General features: G+C 50.2%; 1 protein-coding gene across 4 annotated transcripts in view; it reads right to left on the bottom strand.

Annotated features, from left to right (window-relative positions):
• The window catches only part of RPAP1 (RNA polymerase II associated protein 1), a 33,368-nt gene that overhangs the window by 10,334 nt on the left and 722 nt on the right, over positions 1-22,312 (bottom strand). For 3 of the 4 annotated variants that reach the window (XM_030814267.1, XM_030814268.1, XM_030814269.1), the window contains exons 2-17: positions 13,745-13,999; positions 13,301-13,449; positions 12,928-13,017; positions 11,997-12,117; positions 11,197-11,418; positions 8,147-8,326; positions 6,991-7,106; positions 6,292-6,390; positions 5,065-5,166; positions 4,688-4,855; positions 4,251-4,433; positions 3,995-4,129; positions 3,726-3,896; positions 1,525-1,682; positions 633-791; positions 308-509 (exon numbers count right to left, since the gene is read on the bottom strand). In XM_030814267.1, coding sequence (XP_030670127.1) covers positions 308-509; positions 633-791; positions 1,525-1,682; positions 3,726-3,896; positions 3,995-4,129; positions 4,251-4,433; positions 4,688-4,855; positions 5,065-5,166; positions 6,292-6,390; positions 6,991-7,106; positions 8,147-8,326; positions 11,197-11,418; positions 11,997-12,117; positions 12,928-13,017; positions 13,301-13,449; positions 13,745-13,997 — 2,508 coding nt within the window. In that variant the 5' untranslated portion in view covers positions 13,998-13,999. Of the gene's footprint in view, positions 1-307; positions 510-632; positions 792-1,524; positions 1,683-3,725; positions 3,897-3,994; positions 4,130-4,250; positions 4,434-4,687; positions 4,856-5,064; positions 5,167-6,291; positions 6,391-6,990; positions 7,107-8,146; positions 8,327-11,196; positions 11,419-11,996; positions 12,118-12,927; positions 13,018-13,280; positions 13,450-13,744; positions 14,000-22,312 lie in introns of those variants that run through there. The other variant, XM_030814270.1, reaches the window with a different exon arrangement.

Genomic DNA, 22,312 nt, shown 5'->3' with positions numbered 1-22,312 from the left:
AGGCTTCTGCAGGCTGAGCCTTCTGAAGGGAGAGAAGGCCCTGATGTGTAGGGGGCATAAACAGGGAGCACACAGGCTACAGGAAGGCTGAGCTGCTGCGTGGGCTCTTTGGTCCCCACCAACATGGCTCCTGGGAAGTTCCACGGGGATATGGAGGTGGAAAGAGGAGGAAGGGTAAGAATTAAAAGGGAAGATAGTAACTGGGGAAGTAGGAGTGGAGAGATGGACACAGAGAGGGAGCAACGGGTGGAATGTAGCTGAAGGCAGGGTGTAGGGGCCTGGTGGACGGCCGGCAGGAGGCACTCACTTGCTGGCTCCAGGCCTGATAGTAGGCTCCCAGGAACAACAGGCAGGCAACGGGCACTGGGCCCACGGCTCTCCACATCTCAGGTCTGGACAGCAACTTCAAGGTCTGCCTTAGACACAGCTCAACAAGAGGCTGGAGCCCAGACACCTGTGTCCAAGTGACTAAGGAAGGGGTGGCCGAGAGGCTGGCCTCAGCAGAATCACTACAAAAGTGCCAAAGGGGGCCACAGTGAGGATCTGGCTGCCTCACGCCCCTCTATGTTCCGGTCACCCCAGCCCTGTGGAGGAGCCCTCCACCTGTCCTGTGGGTCCTGAATATAAACTACCTGATGGTTTCAGCAGGGGTGCTGCTGGCTGCCAGGGTTAGCTGGGTGAGGAGAGTGAGCAGTGAGGCTATCCGCTGCATGGACAGGGGCTGAGGCGGGTGGGTGCTAAGCTCCCGCGGCACCACCTGCAAGGCCCGCATCAGCACTGGGTAGAGCTCCCTAGGGAAGAAAAGGGACTGATTTTCACTGTATGAAAGCAAGTGGAGACATGAGACACAGGTCACGGCCCTGACCCAGGGATCTGCAGTTTGGTAAAGGAGGATGAGGAGGAAGAGTGCAGCACTCTTGGAAGGCTCAGCCCTAAAGAATGGAAAGGATGTCCTTCAAGGCTGCCCCCAACAGGGAATTTAAATGTGATTTCACAGATACCAATGCTTTTTTTTTTTTGAGACAGATTCTCTGTTGCCCAGGCTGGAGTGCAGTGGAGTGATGGAGTGATCTCGGCTCACTGCAACCTCTGCCTCCCAGGTTAAACCGATTCTCCTGCCTCAGCCTCCCGAGTAGTTGGGATTACAGGTGTGTGCCACCACACCTGGCTAATTTTTGTATTTTTAGTAGAGACGGGGTTTCACCATATTGGCCAGGATGGTCTCGAACTCCTGACCTTGTGATACGCCTACCTTGGCATCCCAAAGTGCTGGGAGTACAGGCATGAGCCACCGTGCCCAGCCAATGCTTTTGAGCATAGAATACGGTTAAGCCAGGTTTATCCCCCTCTTCCCTGGCTGGGCCTGACTCCTAAGCCTTTTCACATCTGGCAGAAGCCCTCCCTCCCACTCATTCTTATCCTTCCTCCAAGCTTGGGACCTTGATCAAGGCTGAGGTGTTTGATTTGGCCAGAAGAGCAGAACTGATGGTGTCTAGGGGGAGCCTACCCTCTGCCTCTCCTCACCTGTAAAGGTGACCGCCCTGGCCATAGGAGGCAGCCACAGCCCACAGACGGAGGGCCTCGGTGCTCAGCGTCTCAGCTTCCTCTGGGGGCAAGGCCAGTTCTTGGGGAGCCTCAGCTATGAAGCGGCACAGGCGGCTCCGGAGATCAAAGCTGCTCAACTGGAAATGGGCACAGTCTGGGGATCAGGGTCAGCTGTGAGTCTCAAGTCCAGCTACTCTCAGCTGGACAGAGGGTGGCTTAACTCAACCCTGACCCAGGCCCCTCCGGTACCACAAAGTCATACCTCATCCACCCTGCCCTTCCTTCTTATTATTTATTTAAAATTTCAATTTTATTATTTTATTTTGTATCATTTATTATTATTTTGAGACGGAGTCTTGCTCTGTTGCTCAGGCTAGAGTGCAGTGACGTGATCTTGGCTCACCACAACTTCTGTCTCCCAGGTTCAAGAGACTCTCCTGCCTCAGCTTCCTGATTAGCTGGGACTACAGGCGTGCGCCACCATGCCCAGCTAATTTTTGTATTTTTAGTAGAGACGGGGTTTCATTATGTTGGCCAGGCTGGTCTCGAACTGCTGACCTCGTGATCCACCCACCTCGGCCTTCCAAAACATTGGGATTACAGGTGTGAGCCACCGCACCCAGCCCCTATTTTATTTTTATTTTTATTATTATTTTTTTAGATGGAGTCTCGCTCTGTCGCCCAGGCTGGAGTGCAGTGGCGCGATCTCGGCTCACTGCAAGCTCCGCCTCCTGGGTTCACGCCATTCTCCTGCCTCAGCCTCCCCTAGTAGCTGGGACTACGGGCGTGTGCCACCACGCCTGGCTAATTTTTTGTATTTTTAGTAGAGACAGGGTTTCACCGTGTTAGCCAGGATGGTCTCGATCTCCTGACCTCGTGATCTGCCTGCCTCAGCCTCTGAAAGTGCTGGGATTACAGGCATGAGCCACCGTGCCTGGCCTATTTTTTAATTTTTATTTATTTATTTTTGAGACGGAGTCTTGCTCTGTCGCCCAGGCTGGAGTGCAGTAGTGCAATCTTGGCTCACTGCAATCTCCGCCCCTCCAGGTTTAAGCAATTCTCTGCCTCAGCCTCTGGAGTAGCTGGGATTATAGGCACGTGCCACCACGCCCGGCTAATTTTTTGTATTTTTAGTAGAGACAGGGTTTCACCATCTTGGTCAGGCTGGTCTTCAACTCCTGACCTCATGATCCACCTGCCTTGGCCTCCCAAAGTGCTGGGATTACGGGTGTGAGCCACCGCGCCCAGCCCTATTATTTTTTTTCAGATGGAGTCTTGCTCTGCCACCCAGGCTGGAATGCAGTGGTGTGATCTTGGCTCACTCCACCCTCCACCTCCCGGGTTCAAGCAATTCTCCTGCCTCAGCCCCCTAAGTAGCTGGGACTACAGGTGCACACCACTACACCTGGCTAATTTTTGTAGTTTTAGTAGAGACGGGGTTTTGCCATATTGGCCAGGCTGGTCTTGAACTCCTGACCTCAAGTGATCCACCACCTTGGCCTCCCAAAGTGTAGGGATTACAGGCGTGAGCCACTGCACCTGGCCAGTAGTAGTATTTTTGAGATGGGGTCTCACCCTGTTGCCTAGGCTGTAGTGCAGTGATTGGTGCAATCAGCCCACTGCAGCCTCCCCCTCCCAGCTCAAGCGATACTTCTACCTCAGCCTACTAAGTAGCTGAGACTGCAGGCATGTGCTACCACATCTAGCTCATTTTTTGTTCTTGTTTTTTGTAGAGACAGAGTCTTACTATGTTGTCCAGGCCAGCCCCTGAACTCCTGGCCCCAAGTGATCCTCCTGCCTTGGCCTCCCAAAGTGCTGGGATTACAGGCCTGAGCCACTACACCCAGCCCTCCCTCTTTTTAGCAAGGCTTGCTGGGGACCTTCTCTAGGGCTACTTGGCTATAGGTGATGAATGCCTATGTGCATGAGGCCCTTCTGATCTGGGTTTAGGGAACAGGGAGACCTCGTATCACATCATGAGACCACAGTAGACCTATATGATGCACCAGGCTCCAGTAAACAGGTTCATGCCTGGTGGTTTCTGTCGCATTTCTAAGCAACTGGATCAAAGAGGAAGAAGATGGCAAGAGCTGGCCACCCTGAGTTCAGGAGCCATGTTTAGCTCCCAACCCAACCCTGTCCCATGCATTCCCCCATCCCTCGCCCTGTGTCCTGCTCACCAGCCGGGCAGCAATGTTCCTCCCAGCTGAGGCCAGGACACGAAGTAGTTTCATGGCAGTAGCACAGGGTACTTTGTATAGAGTAGGGGTAGGCCCTGCCCCCACAGGAGACCAACTGGTGGGCAAGAACTCTCGAATTATGGTCTCTATCAGCCGAGGGCACTCCAGGACCTATGGGAGACAGGAGGAAAAAGGGAGGCAGGGAGGCTGTGGGTCAAGACAAGGCCCAGCTAGGCTTTTTGCCCATTCCCTGCTCCCTTTTTTCTCACCCTTGTGGCTGACTCCAGGGAATGCCGGGCCAGGCGGATGAGCACAGCCAGGATGTCAAGGACCACAGCAGGTCCTGGGTATGTCACCTCCAGCACGTAGCGCAGCCGAGGCAGCAGGCTGGTAGCCAGGAGCCCCTGGGAGTTGGAGAGAGAAACCCACTGACAAATGCAGCTGGACCCTGGGCATTGATGGCCCCTCTTTCCAGCATGTGCTTGTCCCCTGGGCCATGGGATGGGAAAGAAGCTGTCCCTTTACCTTGATGACATCATGTCGGGCCAGGTCAGGTGGAGGCCGGCTTTCTTCTTCAGGGCTTTTCCTTTTTGCTTTTCCTGCTGGGCATTCTTCATCCTCGTCCTCATCCTCCTTGTCCTCCTGGCTGGGCATCAGAGGGAACGTCAAAGCTCCATGGTACCAAGAGAAGGTGCTGTCGAGGAGCTCCTGCCAGAGGAATGGGAGTTGGGGGGCAATGCTGAAGGGGTCAGGAAATGGATCCAGGAGTAGAGAGGATGCTCCTCCAAAAAAACCAGAAAGGCAAGCCTCCTGGGCTTTAGGGACTTTAGGAGACGAGGGAGACGCCTGCCATCCCATTCTACATCTTGCCTGCAAAGCCTTAGCAATGGGGCCATGCCCAGTAACAGGAATATGGACCCTGGCACCGCCAAGCCCAAGCCCCATTCCTATCCCTGTGGTACCTCATCTCCAGGAGCCACCAGCAGAGCCCGAAGAGCACGGATGGCAGTTGCAATGACCCCATCCACTCTGTCATCCAAGGAGAAGCGCAGTAGGAAGAGGAAACCAGCATCCAAAAGGAGGCTTAAGACACTGCCTGCTAGCCGGTCCCCAAACTCACCAGCCTGGGCCTGGGGGCAGGAGGATAAAACCTTTTGCTGAAGATGCTGAAGTTATCTAGAGGCTTTGCCCTCATCCTTCGTTTGCCCCCCTATGATCCTAGGTTGTTAAAAGCACACAGCTGGCTAGTGAGCCAGAGTGAAAAGGGCAGGAGATGGGGAAGTCTGAGGCTGTGGGGTGAAGGGCAGGGTGGGCAGGACCAGGCTGGCAATCCACTCACCCTGCTGATGACCTGGGCCAACACATGCAGTGCCAGTGCTCTCTGCTGGGAAACCTGGCTGCGGGTCAGGTGGAACAGCTCCTGTAGGGAGTACCCCGCTCTCTGGTGCAGGGACAAGAAGTCAGAAGCAGCCAGGATACAGCACAGTGCCCCCAAAACACCAAGCAAGGTATCACAGGAAAGACAAAGATAAATAAGTGAAATCTGCCCTGCTTTCCATGGAGCCTCAAGCCGGTAAAGATAAGACTTGCATACAAGTAACCATGCCATGAGGCAGATGCAGAGGAACGTGGTAACTGATGTTTAATTTGCGACTAGCGGACAGGAGAAAGAGAGAAGGGGACCTGGAAAACTGAGTTGGTCTCAGTGGATGGGTAGAGCTTCGATGGCCTGACATGGAGCAAAAGGCAAAGGCATTTCCTGGAGCGAGCGGAGTCCTGGAGGGCCCTGAGCACAGGAGGTATGTGGGGAGAAGCCAGCAGAGTGGTGTAGCAGGAAGTGAAGGAGGCAGAGCAGCAGGGTCAGCAGGGATAAAAGGTGGAAGGAATATCTTGCCCAGCTGAGACCAGAACCTTATTCTGTGAGCAGAGGGAAGCTGGGAAACTTCTGGAGGCAAGGCATGGCCTGAGTTGGGCCAGAAGAAATCAGCACGGCAGCCCCGAGAGACATGGAATGGTAGGGGGGTGGAGAATGGAGGGCATGGAGAGTGAGCAGAGGAAGGCCACAGTGCAGGAGGCATCATGAGGAGATGACAGAAGATTGGCAAATTCTAGCAACTGACCAGAATACAGAGAGAGGATCAAGATTTTTGGCCTAAGAAACTGAATGCCATGCCTGTAATCCTAGCACTTTGGGAGGCCGAGGCAGGCAGATCACAAGCTCAGGAGATCAAGACCATCCTGGCTAACACGGTGAAACCCCGTCTCTACTAAAAATACAAAAATTAGCTGGATGTGGTGGCACGCGCCTGTAATCCCAGCTAGTCAGGAGGCTGAGGCAGGAGAATGGCTTGAACTCAGGAGGTGGAGGCTGCAGTGAGCCAAGATCACACCATTGCACTCCAGCCTGGGCCAGAGCGAGATTCCGTCTCCAAAAAAAGAAACTGAATGCCCAGCAAGGGCATGAACTAGAACAGGGCACACAGAAGGGCAAACGCAGTTGACCAGAGATCCTTTTCCACAGGGTTGTTAAAAGAGCTGCCCCATCCTCTCCAGTCCCAGACCTCACCTCTGCCTCCTCTCCATGGTGGTGCAGACCCAGGTGGGTGGGCAGGTCCACGTCAGGGGCCAGTAGTTCTCCCTGAAGACTGAATCGAGCCTGCATCCTCTAATGGGAAGAGAAAGAGGACTGTGGTCTAGGGGCTCCAGCAACCTTCCCACACCCACTCCCCACCTTTAATCCCAGGCCTTTCAGGACTTAGGTACTGACTCTACTTCTTTTTTTTTTTTTTTTTTTTGAGACAGAGTCTGGCTCTGTCGCCCAGGCTGGAGTGCAGTGGCGCAATCTCGGCTCACTGCAAGCTCCACCTCCCAGGTTCACGCCATTCTCCTGCCTCAGCCTCTCCGAGTAGCTGGGACTACAGGCGCCCGCCACCATGCCCGGCTAATTTTTTGTATTTTTTAGTAGAGACAGGGTTTCACCGTGGTCTCGATCTCCTGACCTCATGATCCGCCCGCCTTGGCCTCCCAAAGTGCTGGGATTACAAGCACGAGCCACCGCACCCGGCCCTGACTCTACTTCTAACCATAAATGGGGCTTATCTGGCCTTGGGGGCCAGGCAGAGTGATGGGAAAGGTGGGTGAGAGCAAAGGAGAGATGCTTTTCAGGCTCTGGGCAATACAAAGGCCTGAGTTCTGAGGGCAAGAGCAGCAGCTCCTCTCCTGCCCCATCTCACCCTCCCCTTGTAGGCCAGCTGGCCCTCCTCACCTCCTGTGTCTGCTGCCGCCGGACAGGGGGCAAGTCCTGGGTCCAGTGGAGCTTCTCCAGCTCGACAGTATCCATGTGCAGCCATTCTTTCTGAGGGGTCACAGGCAGTGCCAGAGCTGGGGAGACAGAGCATGATAGTATTACCCAAAGGGCTCAGCTCACTATCCACAGGGGTCCCCACCATCACTGAGCAGCTGCCACATCCACTTCTGTTCCAGGATCTGCCAGCTTCTACCCTCGGTTATGGCTAAATGGCATGGTCCAGGGACTGGAACTCCTGGGGCTGGGGTGAAAGTCTCAAATATGACAGACACACTCCATCCTGGGTTCCAGCCCCTTGCTGACCCCAAGGATTTGTTGGGAGGGGAGAGAGGAGGAGAAGGAGAAGGAAGAAAGAGAAAGAAAGGAGAAAAAGAGGAAGGAGGACCACATATATCAGGAAGGCACAATCTCCACTTTCCAGTACCAGCCCTTAAAGGAGTAGGAGAATGGGGACAAGGAGGAGGAGGCAGCTATACTGCTCCTGGGGGGCAGGATACAGAAACAAATCCCACAGCATTTTCCTCCTTCACGCCTACCCCCACCCAACCTGCTCAGCTGGCCTGGAGCTCCTCCGGGGGCATGAGGTTCCTGGCTCTCATAATTCAATTTCTTATTTTGTTAATCACTAATGAAATAATCTAGTTTCTGGGAAATGAGTGCTTCCATTGGCCTGTCTGCTTCTGGTCTGGCATGTTCATAAGACCTTTGTCAGATTCTGCCTCTCTTATTACCCTGGCCCTGCCATCTTTCCCCCAACACTGTTAGCAGAGAGAGAAAGAACAGTGGGATGGCCAGAGCCAGAGCTGGGGCAGCTACAGCAAGGGCAGGAAGATAGTCTGCCGGGAGGGGGTGGAGTGGGATTCAGCCATCACGCATTGCTGCCTCTTAAAAGGGAAGGCGGAGAAGGAGCAGTAACAGGACAAGAAAACAGGAAGCATGTGCAGGAAGAAGACATGCATCAGCAATGAAAACTGACTTGAAGCCAATAATGAAGATTAATGTTAGATGTCCAAAAGCACAGAAGCTTCTCTCTTCTCTCATTTGCCAGGCCTAGGAGAAGGGACAATTTCCCCTACTTTTATCCACCAAAATATGACCCCTGCCTCCTGCAAACCTGGGGCTTCTGGCTCCAGCTTGTCTCCCTTCCGGGGCTCACTGGCAAAAGCTGACATGAGGGGTTCCTCCTTGGTGACATTAGCAGAGGGTCCTCCTGGCCTCTGCTCCTCAGAGGCCGTCTCTCCTGTTTGCTCTTGTGTGCGGCTGTGAGATCTCAAGAAAGCAACTAAGCTGGGGTCTAGAGGCAAAGGTAGAGGGGAGAGTGAGTGAGGGGAGATCCTCCCTGGCCTCCTACAGACCTGGAACCTGCTGAATATCGCCTGTCTGTGGGTGCCAAGGACAGGACAAGCTGCTTCCCAGCCTGGGCCTGAGCCTTCTGGATGCTCCTGTGGCCCATCAATGACCCAGCCTTCTCACACCTGTGGGGTCACTAGGCCCACCTGCCCACCTTTCCCTCTATCCCTCACAGTCCACTGGCCCAGGTTCCTATGCCTATCCCTGTCTTTCGTTTCAGGTCACAGTTCCAATGTAAATGGCTGTAGAATGAATAAGTTAATATTGACTAGGGCCAAAAAGAAGGCATTTACGGAAAGAATTTCCTTCTCTTAGCTAATTTATTTATGCACACATACTTACATATATATATATATATATATATATATATATATATATATATATATATATTTTTTTTTTTTTTTTTTTTTTTTTTTTTTTTTTTTTTTTGAGATGCAGTCTCGCTCTGTCGCCCAGGCTGGAGTGCAGTGGCGCAATCTCAATTCACTGCAACCTCCATCTCCCAGGTTCAAGGGACTTTCCTGCCTCAGCCTCCTGAGTAGCTGGGATTAAAAGTGCCCACCACCACGCCCGGCTAATTTTTGTATTTTTACTAGAGACGGTTTTACCATGTTGATCAGGCTGTATATATATTTTTTTTAAAGAGATAGGGTCTTGCTTTGTTACCCATGCTGGAGTGCAGTGGCACAATCATAGCTCACCACAGCCTCAAACTCCTGGGCTCAAGCAATCCTCTCGCCTCAGCCTCCCAAGTAAGTGGGATTACAGGCATGCACCACCATATCTGGCTAATTTTTTTTTTTTTTTTGAGACAGAGTCTCACTCTGTCGCCCAGGCTGGAGTGCTATGGCACAATCTCGGCTCACTGCAAGGTCTGCCCCCCGGGTTCAAGTGATTTTCTTGCCTCAGCCCCCCGAGTAGCTGGGACTACAGGCGCGTGCCATCACACCCAGCTAATTTTTGTATTTTTAGTAGAGACAGGGTTTCACACCATGTTGGCCAGGATGGTCTCAATGTCTTGATTTTGTGATCCGCCCACCTCAGCCTCCCAAAGTGCTGGGATTACAGGCGTGAGCCTCCACACCTGGCTGTAACTTTTTATATCTTTATTTTTTATAGAGATGGGGTCTCATGATGTTGCCCAAGCTGGTCTTGAACTCTTGGCCTCAAGCGATCCTCTCACCTCAACCTCCCAAACTGCTGGAATTACAGGTGCAAGGCACCATACTGAGCCCTAACACGTATTATACTCTATAGAGGTGCTAGTATACAGTGGGTAACAAGATTGACTGAGTGCCTGGCATTTTGGTGAACAGACCCTAGCGGGGAGGTATAGCATAGAATAGTATCACAGAGTAGAAGAGACTATACACATACTAGAGTATAGCTATAATAAAGCATAGTATATACTATACCAGGGTAGTACAGTTAAACACAGCACAGTGGTTAAAAAGCAGGGCCTCAGCTGGCGTGGTGACCATCTCAAAAAAAAAAAAATCGCAGCACTTCAGGAGGCCAAGGCAGATGGGCCGCTTGAGGTCAGGAGTTCAAGACCACCCTGGCCAATATGGTGAAACCCATCTCTACTAAAAATACAAAAAAATTAGCTGGGTGTAGTGGTGCACATCTGTAATCCCAGCTACTCAGGAGGCTGAGGCAGGAGAATCGCTTGAACTTGGGAGGCATAGGTTGCAGTGAGCTGAGATTGTGCCACTGCACTCCAGCCAGGGCAACAGAGCGAGACTCCGTCTCAAAAAAAAAATAAAAGCAGGGCCTATGAGACCAGGTAGATCTGGGTTTAAATCCTGTGCTCCTTATAAGCTGTGTGACCTGGGTAGAATTTCTTTTAAATTTTAGGCCTCAGTTTTTTTTTCATAAGTAAAACAGGGTTAATACCACCTACCTCACAGGACAGGTTTAAGGACAGAACCGAATAATGCATTAAAGGTCAGGCACGGTGGCTCACATCTGTAATCCCAGCACTTTGGGAGGCCAAGGCCAGTGGATCACCTGAGGTCAGGAGTTCGACACCAGCCTGGCCAACATGGTGAAACCCCGTCTCTACTAAAAATACAAAAATTAGTTGGGTATGGTGGTGGGCGCCTGTAATCCCAGCTACTCAGGAGGCTGAGGCAGGAGAATCATTTGAACCCAGGAGGTGGAGGTTGCAGTGAGCCTAGATCGCGCCATTGCACTCCAACCTGGACAACAAGAGCGAAACTCCGTCTCCAAAAAAAAAAAAGGCCGGGTGTGGTGGCTTATGCTTGTAATCCCAGCACTTTGGGAGGCCGAGGAGGGCAGATGACCTGAGGTTGGGAGTTTGAGACCAGCCTGACCAACATGGAGAAACCCCACCTCTACTAAAGATACAAAAAATCAGCCAGGCATGGTGGTAGATGCCTGTAATTCCAGCTACTCGAGAGGCTGAGGTAGGAGAATCTCTTGAACCCGGGAGGCGGAGGTTGTGGTGAGCCGAGATCGTGCTATTGCACTCCAGCCTAGGCAACGAGAGTGAAACTCTGTCCCCCCCCAAAAAAAAAAAAAAGCTGAGTGTGGTGGTGTGCCCCTGTAATCCCAGCTACACGGGAGGCTGAAGTGGGAGGATTGCTTGAGCCGTGAAGGTGGAGGTTGCAGTGAGCCGAGATCGTGCCACTGCATTCCAGCCTGGGTGACAGAGCAAGACCAGCTCAAAAAAAAAAAAAAAAAAAGCATTAAAAGTACTCAGCACAGTGCCCGGAACTCACAGTAAGCCTAGCTCAATAAGTGGTATTCCTCTCCTAGCCTGGTCTCAGCAGGAAAGCCAGGCACCCATACCAAGCTGGGCCAGCAACCGCTGCTGTTCCTGCAGGATGTCCTCAGGAGCCATGGCCTGCAGTCTTGCTATGTTCTCTTCATGGATAGTCTGGGCTTCCTGCTCAGCTTCTTGATCCCTGAGCCCCTTCCCTGTGACCAGATTGGGTCCCTGAAAGCTGTGGCTGCTCCCAGGAAGCTGGCAGCCCTGGTCCCTAGGAGTGGGTGTCTCACAGGTCACGGCACCTGGAAGAAAGGTATGATCACATTCATTGCTCTGTTCTCCATGGCTCTAACTGGGCTTTCTGGCCTTCTTCTATAAGCCTGTTAGCCCTGGAGACAGGTATAGACCCAAGCTTTCCTCAGAGTGGAGACCGCACTGGGTCTGGCACAGAGACTCCAGGTGGCTTCTCCACTCACTGCTTCCTTAGTGCTTATATGAAAAGGTTTTCCTCAGAAACATCCTAATTTCTGACTCTTCTCTTAGTTGTCTAGGCAGGCATCTATAGCCAGGGGCCTGCTCCCAGCTGTTCAACTAATAATTTGCATCATTAAAGGGATCTTGGCCAACACATTTATTTTACAGTCTCTGTCAGACACTTCTGCCCTACTCCCTTTCTCTTAGGACTGCATAATGGCCTGCCCCACTCCCAGCACCTGAGACCCAGAGAGGGACCCAAGCCTCCCATACCTAGTATTCTCAGACTACTTGAGACGGCTCAAATGCACCTCTCATTTGAGGCAGGAAGACGTATCTTCAAAAATGACCCTATGATTGTGTCTTTTAAAAAGGCCAAGCCCAATCCTCTTCAACCCTGGCTCACCCTCTGGTGGGCCCAGGTTGGGCACAACTTCCCCAGCTGATGGGCCCTTGGCTTCAGTTATCCTCCTTGCCGCAATTTCCTGGGCAAAGATGCTTCTCTTACCAGATGTTGCTGATTTCCCCTGTGGGGCAAAAAGAAAAACCAGGTTACTGATGCTCATCATCCCACTTTCCTCTCAACCTCTTTATATCAAGGCCTCTGGAACAAAAAGATAAAAGGGGCTTTGCTCAATTTCCAGGGATCACAACCCTAGTTCTCAGAAAAAGGAGAGGTCTATAGGAGTAAGGTCTTTTTTTTTTTTTTTTTTTTTTTTTTGAGACGGAGTCTCGCTCTGTCGCCCAGGCTGGAGTGCAGTGGCGCAATCTTGGCTCACTGCAAGCTCCGCCTCCTGGGTTCATGCCATTCTCCTGCCTCAGCCTCTCCGAGTAGCTGGAACTACAGGCGCCTACCACTACGCCTGGCTAATTTTTTTTTTTTTGTATTTTTAGTAGAGATGGGGTTTCACCATGGTCTCAATCTCCTGACCTGGTGATCCACCCACCTCAGCCTCCCAAAGTGCTGGGATTACAAGCGTGAGCCACTGCACCCAGCCAGGAGTAAGGTCTTAGACTCTGACAGACTTGGGTTGAAGTTCTGGCTCTTCTACCTATTAGATGTGTGGTGTTGGACAAGTTATTTATCTCTTTGGGGTCTCAGTTTCCTCATATGAAAAATGGGAATAAGGACTCCTCGTCCCCAAGGTATCATCATGATACCTGCCTTATATGTTTGTTATGAAGATTAAAAGAAGTAATGGGTATGAAGTGCTTAGTATGATCCTGCTTTGTAAAAGAAATTGCTTATCATCATTAAAACTACCTGCCTGAAGAAGATGCACTATGAGACTCACCTGTCTGTCTCCTAAGCACCACCTAAGCTTACCCTTGCCTACCTGTGTGTCCTGCGAGCGATGGAACACAGCGGGGAAAGCAACACCACTGGGCACAGGCAGATTCACGGCCACTGAACTTGTATCTCGTTCCTGTAGCAACAAAGCACAAAGTTGTGAAGCACAATGGAGAAAATTCCCCAGGCTGGACCCTATCCTATTAGCCCAGTTCTGAATGATGAGATCCTCACTCTGGGGGGTTATGGACCCTCCTCCCTTCAGGGCAGTGATTCTATCCCAGCCCCCAACCTGACCTCAGGGGGTAAAAGTCTACCTTTCTGAAGCACCCTCCACTGATAAGCCTCATCCACCCCGAGCATCCAATATCCCTGTTGCCCTAGAACATGTTATCCTACTCAGCCAGAGTGAGACGCACAATAATCTTAGTCAAGACAGCAGTGATGTGCTCATCATGCCTCCTCAGCCTCTCTTCTGGGTCCTCATCCTCAGGCAGGCAGTGGCCAGGGCTGGACCTGGCTCTCTTCGGAGGAGAAGGGACCAAAGTTGGGGGCAAATCTGGGAGATCTGAGAAAGAAAAGATCCCAAACGTGAGTATATGCACACCTTCCTAGGAAGACACTGCAGGCTAGGGAAGAAAAACAGCTGCCATGGGGCCCTGGCTCAAGCTGTGTCATCTTGGGTAAGATATTTAACCTCCTTGAGCCTCATTTTCTTCCTCTGTAAAATGGGGCTGCAGCAACACAGGCTATGCAGTGTCTGAAATAATAATGATGTGTCTGAATCCAACCACAACAGGAAGAGGGAGGGGCCCGAGGCTGTACCCTCTCTACTTCTCAGCCTCACATCCACGGGAACTCACTGTCCAACATCACCACATCCCGGTGGTCCTGGAGCGGAGGCCGGTCTGAGTTGGCATCACCACCGCCCCTATTTCCTTTCTTCACCAACTGCACTGCTGGGGCTGCACCAGCTGCGAGAAACTGACTCTGGAAGCGCAGCAGATCCACCTCGGACTCCCCTGGCTTTGGTCTCGACAGCATCTTGCTGCTCCAGCTGCCTCCCCAGTACGACTCTCCAGCAGTGTCTCCGTGAGGGGATTCCCTCTTATTCATCCCTAAGAGCAAGAAAGAATATGGGCCCTCTGCAACTGAACCCTGATTCTCTTTATTGGGCATCAGCGAAGATCTTCATCCTTGGGTTCACATGAGCTCATTCCTCCTTATTCATACCTTATTGCCATTCCCTCTGTCTTCAGCCCTCCCTGATGTCATCAGCCTAGCAACAATATTTATAGCCAACTTAGGTTGTTTACAATCTATGGGTGATAAAACTCTCAGGAACAACCAGCAGGAGACCTGAGGAAAATGTCATCAGGGGCCGGGCAGATAAATGTTGTCATAATGGGGGGTGATGATTCTGTATCAAACTGGAGAGAACTTGCTTGGCCTAAAGGTGTGTAAATTATTAAAAACCTTGGGCTGTAAAATATCAATATAAAAAACATTTGTGGCCAGGCGCAGTGGCTCACGCCCATAATCCCAGCATTTTGTAAGGCTGAGGCGGGTGGGTCACCTGAGGCCAGGAGTTCGAGACCAGCCTGGCCAACATGGTGAAACCCCATCTCTACTAAAAATACAAAAAATTAGCTGGGCGTTGTGGTGGGCGCCTGTAATCCCAGCTACTTGGGAGGCTGAGACAGGAGAATCGCTTGAACCTGGGATACGGAGGCTGCCGTGAGCCGAGATCGCACCACTGCACTCCAGCCTGGGCAACAAGAGTAAAACTCCGTCTCAAAAAAAAAAAAAAAAAAAAAAATTGGGCAGGGCACGGTGGCTCACGCTTGTAATCCCAGCATTTTGGGAGGCGGAGGCGGGCGGATCACGAGGTCAGGAGATCGAGACCACAATGAAACCCCGTCTCTACTAAAAATACAAAAAATTAGCCGGGCGTGGTGGTGGGTGCCTGTAGTCCCAGCTACTCGGAGAGGCTGAGGCAGGAGAATGGCGTGAACCCGGGAGGCTGAGCTTGCAGTGAGCTGAGATTGCGCCACTGCACTCCAGCCTGGGTGACAGAGTGAGACTCCGTCTCAAAAAAAAAAAAAAAAAAAAAAATTGTATGTCTATGCACTAGCAAAGAACATGCAGAAAACGGAATTAAGAAAACAATTGCGGCCGGGCGCGGTGGCTCACGCTTGTAATCCCAGCACTTTGGGAGGCCGAGGCAGGCGGATCACGAGGTCAGGAGATCGAGACCACGGTGAAACCCCGTCTCTACTAAAAATACAAAAAAAATTAGCCGGGCGCGGTGGCGGGCGCCTGTAGTCCCAGCTACTCGGAGAGGCTGAGGCAGGAGAATGGCGCGAACCCGGGAGGCGGAGCTTGCAGTGAGCCGAGATTGCGCCACTGCACTCCAGCCTGGGCGACAGCGAGACTCTGTCTCAAAAAAAAAAAAAAAAAAAAAAAAAAAAAAAAAAAAAAAAAAAAAAAAAAAAAAAAAGAAAACAATTGCGTTGGGCGGATGTGGTGGCTCACGCCTGTAATCCCAGCACTTTGGGAGGCTGAGGCATGTGGATTACGAGGTCAGGAGATCGAGACCATCCTGGCTAACACGGTGAAACCCCGTCTCTACTAAAAATATAAAAAACTAGCCGGGTGTGGTGGCGGGCACCTGTATTCCCAGCTACTCGGGAGGCTGAGGCAGGAGAATGGCGTGAACCCGGGGGGTGGGGCGGGGATCTTGCACTGATCTGAGATGGAGCCACTGCACTCTAGCTTGGGCTAGAGTGAGACGCCATCTCAAAAAAAAAAAAGGACAGGATCTCACTCTGTCACCTAGGTTGGAGTGCAGTCTGCTATCATAGCTTACTACAGCCTCAAACTCCTAAGCTTGAGTGATCCTCCCACTTGACACAGAAAATTAATTTAATTGCCCCAAATCCACAGTAAATGTCAGAAACAGAATCTCAAGTTAGGCACTCAAGCTGCAGAATGTATGCACTTCTCTATCTGCTCAACCTTGACAATGATAAGTGATCAGAGGCTTAGAGGATAAAAAAGGAAAGAAAAAACATAAAAAAAAAATCAACAAACAAGTCAGCAATCAAATGTTTGTTTTGTATCATGATAAAATATGCACATTTCTATTTTTCTCTATATACTGTAAATTTATGTACTTTTTATTTTAAAATTGTGATTTGTTATAATGTTAGATTTACAGATTTATATAGATAGTATGAACAGTTGCCATATGTAGTCTTCACCCAGTTTCTCCAAAGGTTAAGACTTTACGTAACCACGGCACAAAGGCAAAAAAGAAATGAATATAGAGACCTTACATTTATTTGTCAATAAAAAGGAATGAAGTTCTAATGCACAAACATTGAAAACATTATGCTAAGTGAAAGAAGCTATATGACTCAGAAACATTTTATTTAGTGAAAAGAAATAAGCTAGCCAGAAAGGGCCTCATATTGTATGATTCTGTTCATATGGAATGTCCAAAATAGGCAAATCCATAGAGACAGAAAGTAGATTAGTAGTTGCCAGGGGCTAGGAGAGCTGGAGGGAAATGGGAATTGACAGCTAATGGGTATGGAGCGCCTTTATGGGGTAATGAAATGTTCAACCTTGCGAATATACTAAAAGCCATGAATTGTAAACTTTATTAATTTATTGTGACAGGGTCTGGCTCTGTCACCCAGGCTGGAGTGCAGTAGCATGATCTTGGCTCACTGCAACCTCTACCTCCTGGGCTTAAGCCGTCCTCCCACCTCAGTCTCCCAAAAAGCTAGGACTACAGATGCACCACCACACTCAGCTAATTTTTGGGTTTTTTTTTGAGACAGAGTTTTGCTTTTGTTGCCCAGGCTGGCGTGCAATGGTGCGATCTCGGCTCACTGCAACCTCTGATTCCCAGGTTCAAGTGATTCTCCTGCCTCAGCCTCTTAAGTAGCTGGGATTACAGGCGCCCACCACCACGCCCAGCTAATTTGTAGTTTTTCAGTAGAGACAGGGTTTCACATGTTGGTCAGGCTGATCTCGAACTCCTGACCTCATGATCCACCTGCCTTGGCCTCCCAAAGTGCTGAGATTACAGGTGTGAGCCACCGTGCCCCGCAATTTTTGTGTTTTTTACAGAGACAGGATTTCACCATGTTGTCCAGGCTGGTCTCGATCTCCCGGGCTCAAGAAATCTGCCCACCTCGGGCTCCCAAAGTGCTGGGATTACAGGCCTGAGCTACTGCACCTGGCCTGTAAACTTTTTAAAATGATGAATTCTGGCCAGGCTCGGTGGCTCACGTCGGTAATCCCAGCACTTTGGGAGGCTGAGACAGGTGGCTCACGAAGTCAGGAGTTCAAACCAGCCTGACCAACATGGTAAAGTCTCTACTAAAAACACACAAAAAATTAGCCGGGTGTGGTGGCAGGTGCCTGTAATCCCAGCTACTCAGGAGGCTGAGGCAGGAGAATCACTTGAACCTGGGAGGCGGAGGCTGCTGTGAGCCAAGATCGCACCACTGCACTCCAGCCTGGGCGACAGAGTGAGACTCCGTCTCAAAAAAATAATAATAAAATAAAATGATGACTTCTGTGGTATATAAACTATATCTCAATTATAAAACAAAAAACGCTGGGCTGGCCAAAGATATCTGCAAGCTGGCTGGCTAGTTTTGGAACCCCTGAGCTAGATGCTGATAATAATAAAAATATTGTTATATCTAACACTTATTGAGCACTTAGTATGTGCCACATACTGTTCTCTAAGCACTTTTTCCATATTCATTCATTTAATCCTCATAACAGCCTAGGAGGTAGGTTACTACTATTTTTTTTTTTTTTTGAGATGGAGTTTCACTCTTTTTTTTTTTTTTTTTGAGACGGAGTCTTTCTCTGTCCCCCAGGCTGGAGTGCGGTGGCGCGATCTCGGCTCACTGCAACCTCCACCTCCTGGGTTCACGCCATTCTCCTGCCTCAGCCTCCCGAGTAGCTGGGACCACAGGCGCCCACCAACACGCCCGGCTAATTTTTTTTTTGTATTTTTTAGTAGAGACGGGGTTTCACCGTGTTAGCCAGGATGGTCTCGATCTCCTGACCTCGTGATCCACCCGCCTCGGCCTCCCAAAGTGCTGGGATTACAGGCTTGAGCCACTGCGCCCAGCGGAGTTTCACTCTTGTTGCCCAGGCTGGAGTGCAATGGCACGATCTCGGCTCACTGCAACCTCCGCCTCCCAGGTTCAAGCGATTCTCCTACCTCAGTCTCCCTAGTAGCTGGGATTATAGGCATGTGCCACCATGCCCAGCTAATTTTGTATTTTTAGTAGAGACTGGGTTTCTCCAGGTTGGCCAGGCTGGTCTCGAACTCCCGACCTCAGGTGATCCGCCCGCCTCTGCCTCCCAAAGTGCTGGGATTACAGGCGTAAGCCACTGCAACGGGCCAGTTACTACTATTATTCAAATTTTACAGCTGAGAAAAGAATAGTGCTGAGAAGTTAAGTATTTGCCCAAGGTCTCAGTGTAAGTAAGTGCTAGGATTAGGATTCGATCCCAGTCAGTCCATGCTTTTACCCACTATGTTCTACTGCCTACTGCTGTGTGGTGCCTGGGTGTCCTGGAAGTCTGGAATAGTGAGGCAGATGGGGAAGAACTATAAAGAATCTCCTGAAGAGCAAAGGCTGGAACTACACTAAGCTTTCTCAATAAGGACTATTGATCTTTATGGCTGGGTAATTCTTTGCTGTGGGAAGCTGTCCTGTGCACTGTAGGATGTTTAGCGGCATTCCTGGCTTTTACCCACTAGATGTCATCATCAAACCTCCTCCCCTAGTTGTGACAAGTAAAAATGTCTCCAGACATTTGCCAAATGTCACCTCAGAAAAAAATCACCCCCAGTTGAAAACCACTGAACCAGACCTTGAAGGATAAGATAGGCCTCCAGCCAGAAGGGAGAGCTGGGCAAAGGTACAGAAGCAGGGAATAGGGCCAGGCACAGTGGCTCACGCCTGTAATCCCAGCACTTTGAGGCTGAGGTGGGTGGATCATTTGAGGTCAGGAATTCAAGACCAGCTTGGCCAACGTGGTGAAACCCCCATCTCTACTAAAAATACAGAAAAATTAGGCAGGCATTGTGGCGTGTGCCTGTACTCCCAGCTACTTGGGAGGCTGAGGCAGGAGAATGGTTTGAACCCGGGAGGCGGAGGTGGCAGTGAGCCAAGATTGCACCACTGCACTCCAGCTTGGGTGACAGAGCTAGACTCCATCTCGAAAAAAAAAAAAAAAAAAAAAGAAGCAGGGAATAAATATGGTACACGGGAAAACATGATGAAGTTGACCACCTCCTAAAAGTTGGAGGATGAGATGGAGAGGTAGACAAGCTAGATAGCTGGAACTAACAATAGTGCTGAATGAAGGCCAGGCGCGGTGGCTCACGCCTGTAATCCCAGCACTTTGGGAGGCCAAGGCAGGCAGATCACGAGGTCAGGAGATCGAGACCATCCTGGCTAACGTGGTGAAATGCCATCTCTACTAAAACTACAAAAAATTAGCTGGGTGTGGTGGCATGCACCTGTAGTCCCAGCTACTCGGGAGGCTGAGGCAGGAGAATGGCGTGAACCCGGCAGGTGGAGGTTGCAGTGAGCCGAGATCATGCCACTGCACTCCAGCCTGGGGGGACAGAGCATGAGACTCTATCTCAAAAAAAAAAAAAAAAAAGAAAAAGAAAAAAGAAAGTGCTGAATGACACATTTCCTTACTTTTTCTTCATCTACTTCTTTTTTTTTTTGAGACGGAGTCTTGCTTTGTCCCCCAGGCTAGAGTGCAGTGGCGCGATCTCGGCTCACTGCAAGCCCCGCCTCCCGGGTTCATGCCATTCTCCTGCCTCAGCCTCTGGAGTAGCTGGGACTACAGGCGCCTGCCAACACGCCCGGCTAATTTTTTTGTATTTTTAGTAGAGACGGGGTTTCACCGTGTTAGCCAGGATGGTCTCGATCTCCTGACCTCGTGATCCGCCCACCTCGGCCTCCCAAAGTGCTGGGATTACAGGCTTGAGCCACCGCGCCCGGCCTTCTTCATCTACTTCTAAGCCTGATCAGATCTAATAACTAAGCCAGCATTGGAAACACCTCCCAACACAGGGGTTGGGGGCAGGCTAAAAGGGGTAGAAATGGTGAAACAATCACATGACGGTGTGACCTTAAGAACATTATCAAAAAATTTTTTTGACAGTTTACTCTAGGCTGAGCAGTGTACAAGGGGCTGTAAATATAAAGAAATGGGGGTATTGGCTGGGCGCGGTGGCTCACGCTTGTAATCCCAGCACTTTGGGAGGCCGAGGCGGGCGGATCACGAGGTCAGGAGATCGAGACCACGGTGAAACCCCGTCTCTACTAAAAATACAAAAAAATTAGCCGGGCGTGGTGGCGGGCGCCTGTAGTCCCAGCTACTCGGAGAGGCTGAGGCAGGAGAATGGCGTGAACCCGGGAGGCGGAGCTTGCAGTGAGCCGAGACTGCGCCACTGCACTCCAGCCTGGGTGACAGAGCGAGACTCCGTCTCAAAAAAAAAAAAAAGAAATGGGGGTAAAATCCAGTCCCTGGGTTCAAGGGGCTTACTGGGGAGACAGAGACCATGCCGAAATGCTGGGTCTTTTAATAATTTCCCACTTCATTATCTCTCTTTGCCCACACAAGTCTAGAAATTCCAAAGGTTTACAGTTTAAATGATGTCTCCAAGATTGTAAAGGTCTTCCTTTGGTCAATGATGTACCCAAATTTGGGGTGAGAGAATATGGTAAACACACATATAAATTTACAAGGCAGTACATCCCAGAGATCAAATTAATCGCATAGAAGATCAGTGCTACACGATTTCAGAGGTGGGAAAAATCCCTAAAGGTTAAAAATAGAGGTCAATATTGAAAGAGAAAACTTAGATAAGTAGAGAACTGAAGGAAGTGGATGAAGTGAGCAAAGACCTGTCTACAAAATTTCATCTTAAATTTGGCATAGAACTTGTATTAAGTACTATTTGTGGCGTGACAACAGCAAAGTATACAGATGTGCCTTTTCCTGGATGGGAGGTAAACAGTGTGAAAATGGACTGCCCAGGCCAGGCGCGGTGGCTCACGCCTGTAATCTCAGCACTTTGGGAGGAGGAGGCGGATGGATCACAAGGTGAGGACATCAAGACCATCCTGGCTAATACGGTGAAACCACGTCTCTACTAAAAATACAAAAAATTAGCCGGGCGTGGTGACGGGTGTCTGTAGTCCCAGCTACAGGAGGCTGAGGCAGGAGAATGGCGTGAACCCAGGAGGCGGAGCTTGCAGTGAGCCGAGATGGCGCCACTACACTCCAGCCCGGGCGGCTGTGCCAAACCCCATCTCAAAAAAAAAAAAAAAAAATGGACTGCCTGTGTTCAAATCCAGGCTCTGCCATTTACTAACTGTGTAAGCTTAAGCAAGGTATTTTACTGAAGTTACTGTGCTTGTTTCATCATCTGTAACATGAAAATAACTGTACCTACCTCCTGAATTAATTATGTATATGTAAGAAGATTAGAATAGAGTCTCATACATGAAAGGATACAAATACCATTTATAATTCTTATTATTTATATAGCCAAAGGGCAGATAACCATATCTAATTGTTGGGCAGTCCGGCCAACAAACAAGGAAAAAGTCTCCCACCCCAGTGCCTACCCAAAGGCCCTAAGGAAGGCTGAACTAGATGAAGTGAGAATCCATAGTACGTTAACAATTCACTCCTGTAAGATTCTACATAAGCAGAAACAATTCCTCCTACTTATCCATGGATTCATGTGACCCAAAAGCAAAGTCCAGCTCACTTCACAGGGTGCGCCATACCTACATCACAAAGAGAGCCAGGGGGATTATGGGCACCAGTTTTGGAATCAATAGGCCAGAAGTCAAATGCCAGTTCCACTACTTACTAAATGCACTAAATGTGCGAAATTAGGCAAGTTATCTATGCTGTCCTTTTTTTTTTTTTTTGAGATAGACTCTCCCTCTTGTTGCCCAGGCTGGAGTGCAATAGCACGATCTCGGCACACTGCAACCTCCGCCTCCTGGGTTCAAGTGATTCTCCTGCCTCAGGCTCCCGAGTAGCTGGGATTACAGGCGCCTGCCACCATGCCCGGCTAATTTTTTTTTATTTTTTTAGTAGAGACGGGGGTTTCACCATGTTGGCCAGGCTGGTCTCGAACTCCTGACCTCAGGTGATCCGCCCGCCTCGGCCTCCCAAAGTGCTGGGATTACAGGCGTGAGCCACGGTGCGTGGCCTCTATGCTGTCTTCAGTCCCGTTTCCACAACTGTAAAATGTGAGGAACAGGTCCTATATAATAGGAAATGTGTGAGGATTTAAATGACTATGCACTCAAAGCGCCTAGCCCAGTGCCCGTTACTTATATAAATAA

This window comes from Nomascus leucogenys, chromosome 6, assembly GCF_006542625.1.
Source record: "Nomascus leucogenys isolate Asia chromosome 6, Asia_NLE_v1, whole genome shotgun sequence".
Lineage (NCBI taxonomy): Eukaryota > Metazoa > Chordata > Mammalia > Primates > Hylobatidae > Nomascus > Nomascus leucogenys.
Note: the sequence above shows the minus strand (reverse complement) of the source record. Positions and strands in the feature narration are given on the sequence as shown.